We start from the raw sequence: 8,691 nt of genomic DNA on the forward strand, positions 1-8,691 counted from the left end.
ACACCCTGTATCAGTCAAAGTTCGAAATTTTTGAGTAAAATTTTTTTCGCGAATTACTCCAATATTTCTGTTTTCTGATAGCCCCCAGAAGATTTCTAACTTTTATCACGATGGATCGAATCGTTAAAGTGAAAAACGAAAGACTTATATCAGTTAAAGTATGAAATTTTTGAGTAAAATTTTTTTCGCGAATTTATCCAATATTTCTGTGTTCTGATAGCCCCCAGAACAGTTCTAACTTTATCATAATGGATCGAATGGCTAAAGAGAAGAATGAAAAAGTTATATCAGTCAGAGTACGAAACATTTGAGTAGAATTTTTTTTGCGAATATTTCCAATATCTCTGTGTTCTAAAAGCCCCCGAAGGTTTTAACTTTTATCATGATGTATCGAATCGCTGAACTGAAAAAGGAAAGACTTATATCAGGCAAATTTCGAAATTTTTGCGGAAAATTTTTTTTGCGAATTTCTCCAATATCTCTGTGTTCTGATAGCCCAGAGAAGATTTCTAACTTTTATCATAATGGATCGAATCGCTAAAGTAAAAGACGAAAGTGTTATATCAGTCAAAGTTCGAAATTTTTTAGTAAAATTGGTTTTTTTACGAATTTCTCCAATATCTCTGTGTTCTTATAGCCCACAGAAAAGATATAACTTTTATCATGATGTATCGAATCGCTGAACTGAAAAAGGGAAGACTTATATCAGGCAAATTTCGAAATTTTTGAGTAAAATTTTTTGCGAATTTCTCCAATATATCTGTGTTCTGATAGCACAGAGGAGATTTCTAACTTTTATCATAATGGATCGAATCGCTAAAGTGAAAGACGAAAGAGTTATATCAGTCAAAGTTCGAAATTTTTTAGTAAAATTGGTTTTTTTGCGAATTTCTCTAATATCTGTGTGTTCTGATAGCCCACAGAAAAGATATAACTTTTATCGTGATGTATCGAATCGCTGAACTGAAAAAGGGAAGACTTATATCAGGCAAATTTCGAAATTTTTGAATAAAATTTTTTTTGCGAATTTCTCCAATATCTCTGTGTTCTGATAACCCCGAGATGAGTTATAACATTTATCATAACGGATCGAATCGCTAAAGTAAAAGACGAAAGAGTTATATCAGTCAAAGTTCGAAATTTTTTAGTAAAATTGTTTTTTTTTGCCAATTTCTCCAATATCTCTGTGTTCTAATAGCCCCGAGAAGAGTTATAACATTTATCATAATGGATCTAATCGCTAAAGTAAAAGACGAAAGACTTATATCAGTCAAAGTTCGAAATTTTTTAGTAAAATTGCTTTTTTTGCGAATTTCTCCAATATCTCTGTGTTCTGATAGCCCACAGAAGAAATATAACTTTTATCATGATGTATCGAATCGCTGAACTGAAAAAGGAAAGACTTATATCAGGCAAATTTCGAACTTTTAGAGTAAAATTTTTTTTGCGATTTTCTCCAATATCTCTGTGTTCTGATTCCCCAGAGAAGATTTCTAACTTTTATCATAATGGATCGAATCGCTAAAGTGAAAGACGAAAGAGTTATATCAGTCAAAGTTCCAAAATTTTGAGGAAAATTATTTTTGTAAATTTCTCCAATATCTTTGTGTTTTGATAGCCCCGAGAAGAGTTATAACATTTATCATAATGGATAGAATCGCTGATGTAAAAGACGAAAGCGTTATATCAGTCAAAGTTCGAAATTTTTTAGTAAAATTGGTTTTTTTGCGAATTTCTCCAATATCTGTGTGTTCTGATAGCCCACAGAAAAGATATAACTTTTATCGTGATGTATCGAATCGCTGAACTGAAAAAGGGAAGACTTATATCTTTTTTTTTTTTTTTTTTTGTTTACGGAGAGGAAATGCGTTACCGCATACCCCAGACCTCGGGGGAGGCCTGGTGGTTATGTGGGGCTCTTCCCCGCCGACGACGTGTCGGCGGAGACATACCCACTAAAACCTCTCCGGGTGTCCTGCCCTGGTCCATGACTGGGGGACTCCGGGAACGCGTGCAGCATACTTCCGGAGCCCCCCGGACCTGTCGGCTGAGCCGACTCGTCTCGCCGGGGGCACCCAAACATTGGGTCCCCCGGCAGGGCATCGAGGCTTGTCTGCCTTAGGTCGGGGAGAGGGGACACCGTCCCCTCCCCGCCTCTTCCCCTGTTGTTGTTGGGGGTATGGGCCCGGGGTTCCGGCCCCCGCCGGAGTGGTCCCGGGTCTAGCCGTGCCTCGTAGATGGGCGTCGGCTCCCACAGATTCACGGGAGATGGAAAGCTTGGCCATCTCCGCCCGGCGAGTCTGGGAGGGTTGTCTTCCTCCCGTTTGTGCGTGGGAGGGAGGCCCTCCCTCCATGTTAGTCGGTAGTGTTAGTTGCGGCTCGCTTTCTCGCCCTGCTTCGGGTCCGCAAGGCCGGGCCTTCAGCAGGGCTGGGAGGGGCCTCGACCGGCGGGACGCTGCCATTACCCCCCCTCCTCTTCTTCTTCGATGGTCGGGAGAGAGGGAGACACTGCCCCCTCAGCCTCCCTTCTTCTTCTTTTACGGGGGGACCCCCACCGCCTCGTGGGTCCGGGCGGTCTCGCGGAGGACGGGGGTCCCCGCCGCCTCCACCGCCTCTTCGGGGGGGTCGACGTCTACGACGGCTACGACGGCCTCTCCCCCCCGGTCTTCCTCCTCACTGTCTCTGCCTCTCTCTCTCTGCCCTCTCTCTGTGTGCGTGAGTATCGCCCTGACGTGCCTTTTCTGCTCTGTCGCTTTCGAAGCTTTGCTGCCGCTTTTTGCCCTCCGGGGCTGCTTGTTACAGGTCTCTCCTGTCAAGAGCTTTCTTGCTTGGCGCCTGCCTCCTGGGTGAGAATACCTCCGCCGTTTTCGCTCTCCTTTCACGGTTTTTAATCTACTGCTGCGGCATAACCTCACTTTCACCGGTGGTCGCGCGCGCTGTCATCCGGACGGGTCTGTTCGTGCATGCTGATTTGCGGACCGCTCTCGCCTGCGCGCGCCGAGCTCGAGTACGTTCGTGGGTCGCCAGCCAATCGGTTTCTCTCACTGGTCAGTCAGCCTCTCTTTCCAGCCAATCAGCTTTTCCTTCGTCGCCATGACGCTTGCGTGCACGGTTTGCAAGCGCTACATCTCCATCACTGATGCCTTGTGCTGCGATCGCAATCCCAAGCACATCTATCATGAAGTGTGTGCGTCAAGCCTGCTGGATCGTGCGTCGCGGTCCGATTCCCTGGTGCTTCCATGCCCTGCTTGCCGTGATTTGGGCCTCGTTGGGGGCCTGTCGGATTCCCGTGGCCCGATGCCTGCGAGTGGCGGAGCCACGTCATCTGCTCTTCCTCCCTCGGATCTCAGGGATCTTATCGCCACTGTGCTGGCTAAGGTGGAGGGCATTGAGCGCAGTCTGCAGGATCTTCCGGCCATGAGGGATCAGCTGCGAGAGCTTCCCGCCGTGAGGACGCAGCTGGCTTCCCTCGAGAGAAGCGTCCAACAGTCTCTCGGTACCATCGAGGCCAGAACTGAGGAGTTGGCGGCATCTGTGTGCCGGGTCGATGCGGGGCAGGCTGCTCTGGATGCCCGTGTTCGCGCCCTGGAGGCGCGACCTTCCGGCGGCCCGGGCACGTCACCTGGCGACTTCGAGGAGCGTCTGGAGGCGCTCGAGCGCGCCAAACTAAACAATGAGCTCATCTTGTTTGGCGTTAAAGAGCTCCCTTCCGAGGACTCTCGCGCCGTCGCGATTGGCGTGGCTTCCGCACTCGGGATAGATGCCTCTCCCGATCTGATTTCTGCCACTCGTATTCCATCCAAGGGGAACCGACCGCGACCGATCATCGTCAGGCTCTCCTCCAGTGAGGCGCGAAACCGATGGATAGACGGAAAGAGAGCCAAGGGCGTCCTCGAGGGTGCCGAGGTGTCGGCTGAGCTCTCCGGTTCCCGAGTTGACGTCAACGAGAGACTCACATCGTCAGCGAGGACTATCTTCGGCGAGGCTAGGCGTGCAGTGCGCGGCGGTAGGCTGCACCGCGCCTGGGTCCGCAACGGCCTTGTATTCATCCGGCGACACTCAGACACATCACCCATCAGAGTTCGCCATCTTGGACACCTCGACAGCCTCACAGCCGGCCCTCCGCCCCCCGCTGCCGCCGGGGACGCCGGAGGTTCGGCGACTTCTTCTGCCGCCTCCACTTCGGCGACCTCGTCCTCGGCGCCTCGCCTTCCGCGGGCGCCGGCTGTCAGACCTCGTGTGCCCTCGGCGGCGTCCGGTGGCGCGCCTGGGGCCGGCTGTGCGGCTGTCGTCCCGTCCTCGTCCGCGCGTAGGACCTGACGCACCTCGATTGTCGACTCTGCTGCTGCTGGGTTCCTCCGTCTCTGCCATGTCAACTGCCAATCCCTCCTCCCCCATTTCATCGAGTTTCGCGACTATTTTTCTCGCAACCGCTTCGACATCATCGCTATGTCCGAGACGTGGCTTAAGCCCCCTGCTACTGACGATTTGGCTCGCCTCCCTGGTTACTCGCTCTTGCGGGTTGACCGTGTGGGTCGGGGGGAGGGGGTATTGGTGCCTACGTGTGCGACGGGCTGTCCGCGAGCGTGCTTGCTACCTCGCCCGCGCGCTACTGCGGCCAACCCGAGTACATGATCGTGCGCATCTCTGCAGCTGGTCAGAGGCCGTTCCTTTTAGCTGTCGTCTATCGGCCACCCAAGCTGGGTTATCTAGTCACTTTTCAGCAGGAGTTCGAGGGACTTCTCCCCTCCTTCCCAGCGGCGGTCGTAATAGGCGACTTTAACATTGACTTAAACCGCCAGTCTCATGACGCCGCCTCCCTACGCGACTTCTGTCAGAGCAATCGTCTGCACATTATTCCGTTCTCCGACACCCACCATACCGCTACATCTCACTCCCGCATAGACCACTGCTTAGTCAGCAATCAGTCCTTCGCGTTGTCTCACCATCAACACGCCCTTTCCTTCCTGTCTTGCCACGACCTCATCGAGGTAACCCTCAACTGTAACTTTAACAGACTTCCTCCTCGCGTCATCTCTGCTCGCAATCTCTCCGGTATCAACCTTGAGACGCTCTCTCATTGTCTTGTCTCCCTCGACTGGGATTTCCTTCACCAGTCCACTGCATTGGACGACAAGGTTGATGCCTTCACTGCCCTTCTTCAGACCGCTCTCGACGCCGTTGCTCCACTCCGCACCTTTCGCGCTAGGAGGCCTCCAGCTCCTTGGATCGACAGGAACACTCGCGAACTCATGAACGAAAGGGACTCTGCCAGGAGAGCTCTTCGTCGGTGTCCCACTCTTGCTAGGTTGGCCACCTTCCGATCCCTGCGTAACAGGGTGAATATCCTTCTGGACACTGCCAGAAGTGGCTATCTCGGTCGACGCTTGGATTCTGCAGCATCGCCCGCTCGGCTGTGGTCTGAGCTACGATCACTGGGTCTTGCCAAATCTCGCTCCTCCTCTTCGACACTTGACCTCTCTCTCGACCAACTCAACTCCTTTTTCTGCTCCGCTCATCTCTCTCCTCTCTCCCCTCATCCTCTTGCCTCCTCCCCTCTGTCGGTCCCTCTCTCTCCTCTTAGCTCTTCCCCATCTTCATCTATCTCCTTATCCGATCCCTCTTCATTTTACTTCCTACATATCACGCCCATTGTCCTCCATAGGGCGCTCATCAGATGCTCCTCTAATGCCGCAGGTCCAGACAACTTGAGTCGCCGCTTCATTCTTGATTGTCTCCCCTTCATCTTCCATATTATCCTCGATCTCCTGAACTTATCATTGAACTCCTCCACTTTTCCTTCCTCTTGGAAGCGCTCCCACATTATCCCTCTTCCCAAGGTCAAAACTCCCTCCTCTCCTTCCGACTACCGCCCTATTTCTCTCCTCTGTTTTCTCTCCAAGATCCTCGAGCGCATCGTTTTCGATCAGCTCTCTTGCCATCTCTCCTCTCTCCATCTCCTCGATCCTCTTCAATCCGGCTTCCGCTGCGGTTACAGCACACAGACTGCGCTCGTCAAGCTGGCGGACGACGTTAGACGGGCTGTTGATCAGAGAAAGGTCACCCTCCTCATCCTATTCGACTTCTCGAAGGCCTTCGACTCCGTCAGCCACGAGCTGCTTCTGCGTAAGCTTCCGCACTTCCACATCTCCCGCCCCGTCCTTCGCTGGTTCGAGTCTTACCTCTCTGGCAGGTCCCAGCGTGTCCGCGGTCACGACGGCTTCTCTTCTTGGAGTCTTATCCAAGCAGGCGTTCCTCAGGGCTCCGTTATCGGCCCCCTGCTTTTTGCTCTATTTATTAATGACCTGAGGACAGTGATTCGCCACAGCCGACATCTACTCTACGCGGACGATCTGCAGATCTACCTGGACTTCTCTCCTGCCGATCTCGAATACGCGCTTGGGAGGATCAGAGAGGACATCTCCGCGATAGAGCAATGGGCTCGCAACAACCGACTCACCCTGAACGCCATGAAAACCAAGGCCATCCTCTTAGGTAGTGCTCGCTATGTCAATAATATTCTTGCTAATAACAACATCGTTTTGGAAATTAACGGCACTCCTATCGAGGTCACCGATCGGGTGGTCAATCTTGGCTTGATCTTCACCAGCACTCTTAGCTGGAACGAGCAGGTCAGGTCTGTGTCCCAGCGCGTGAATGGCGTACTCTGGCGCCTCAAATATTATCGGCACTGCCTCTCACGTCCCCTGCGCGTTCGCCTCGTGTCCTCTCTGATTTTCCCTATCTTTGACTATTGCTCTGCCGTCTTGACAGACCTCACCGGGTCGCATCGCCTTCAGCTCAGGCGTCTGATGAACTCCTGCGTACGCTTCATCTGCGACCTCCGCTGGGATGATCACGTCTCACATTTTTATTCCCAGCTTGGCTGGCTGCGGGCGGATGACAGGAGACTTTACCTCTTCGGCTGCTTCATCTTTGCCATCCTCCGTACCGGCATCCCTCCCTACTTAGCCTCCTTGCTCTTGCCCTGTCCAAGACCCAGAGCGGCCTCCAGAGCTTCCCCACTGGACCTAGCGATCCCCTCCTGCCGCACCTCTACATTCCAGCGTTCCTTCGCCTTTACCGCTCCCTCTTTCTGGAACTCTCTCCCCATTGCGGTTCGCAGCGCTGAGTCTACTCGCTCCTTCAGACGTGGCCTCTTCGATTTTTTGCAGCAGCGTGGTGTGTCTCAGTCCCAGCCTCCGCCTTAATTCTCAAGCTTATCTCTCAAGCTACTCTACCTTATTTTGTTCTCCCTTGTTCCACGCATATTCCCTAATCATTACTTTCTTTTGTTTTTCTCTTCTTTTGCGGCAATATACATATTTATTTTCTTTCACTTATTGTTTGTTCCTTGCTATTCAATCTTCGTATAGTTATGTATTTTCGGTTCTGAGCACTTCTTAGTCTTTATCTCTATTTTTGTTATTGCGATACTTTATCTGTATTCTATGCATCGTTATTCTACTTTAGTTGTTTCTATTTTTATTTTTTATTTTTATGTTTATAATTTAGTCTTAAGTCGACACTTTTCTTCTTTATCTGTTCTTGCTATGTATCTGCCTGTCCTTAGAGGGCTTGCCCTAGGACAGTAATAAACGCCCATTCATTCATTCATTCATTCTGCCGCCTCATTCTGCGACATAACCTGTTCGCAGAAGGAGGCGACCGCCTTCCAACTGCTCTCCCTGAGGACCATCTTGCCTATGACGGCCCCCAGGGAGAGATCCTCACCGATCTCGTCTTTTAAGACTCCGCGCAGCCCCTCCCACGCTGGACAGTGCTCGAGGGTGTGCTTCGCGGAGTCCACACCTGCTGTGCAATGGTGGCATCGCGCCGTCGGTTCTTTCTTGATACGACACAGGTACTCACCGAAACATCCATGTCCGGTGAGTACCTGTGTCAGCCTGTAAGTGAGACCGCCCCAAGGACGGTCCACCCACTCCTCCAGGTGGGGGAGGACGGCCTCTAGGACCCGGGTGCCCACTGTCGGCGGGTTTTGCGCGAGTTGGTCGCGCCACGCTTCGATCGCCCGCCGACGGGCTCTCTCCCTCCACGACGCCATGGTCCTCGGGGCGATGTCATTGCCCCTCAGGCGGGCGGCCTTGACCCGAGGAAGACTTATATCAGGCAAAATTCAAAATTTTTGAGTAAAATTTTTTTTGCGAATTTCTCCAATATCTCTGTGTTCTGATAACCCCGAGAAGAGTTATAACATTGATCATAATGGATCGAATCGCTAAAGTAAAAGACGAAAGACTTATATCAGTCAAAGTTCGAAATTTTTTAGTAAAATTGCTTTTTTTGCGAATTTCTCCAATATCTCTGTGTTCTGATAGCCCACAGAAGATATATAACTTTTATCATGATGTATCGAATCGCTGAGCTGAAAAAGGAAAGGCTTATATCAGGCAAATTTCGAAATTTTTGAGTAAAATTTTTTTTGCGAATTTCTCCAATATCTCTGTGTTCTGATAACCCCGAGAAGAGTAATAACATTTATCATAATGGATCGAGTCGCTAAAGTAAAAGACGAAAGACTTATATCAGTCAAAGTTCGAAATTTTTTAGTAAAATTGCTTTTTATGCGAATTTCTCCAATATCTCTGTGTTCTGATATTCCACAGAAGAGATATAACTTTTATCATGATGTATCGAATCGCTGAACTGAAAAAGTAAAGACTTATATCA

At 50.4% G+C, this 8,691-nt stretch overlaps 1 protein-coding gene across 1 annotated transcript; it reads right to left on the reverse strand.

The window, feature by feature from the left end:
* Positions 1-7,618: 7,618 nt before the first annotated feature.
* On the reverse strand, positions 7,619-8,065 carry LOC120356909. The gene has a single exon (XM_039445790.1). The coding sequence runs from the start codon at positions 8,063-8,065 to the stop codon at positions 7,619-7,621; it is 447 nt and encodes a 148-aa protein (XP_039301724.1).
* Positions 8,066-8,691: the final 626 nt, after the last annotated feature.

This window comes from Solenopsis invicta, chromosome 2, assembly GCF_016802725.1.
Source record: "Solenopsis invicta isolate M01_SB chromosome 2, UNIL_Sinv_3.0, whole genome shotgun sequence".
NCBI classification, from domain to species: Eukaryota; Metazoa; Arthropoda; class Insecta; order Hymenoptera; family Formicidae; genus Solenopsis; species Solenopsis invicta.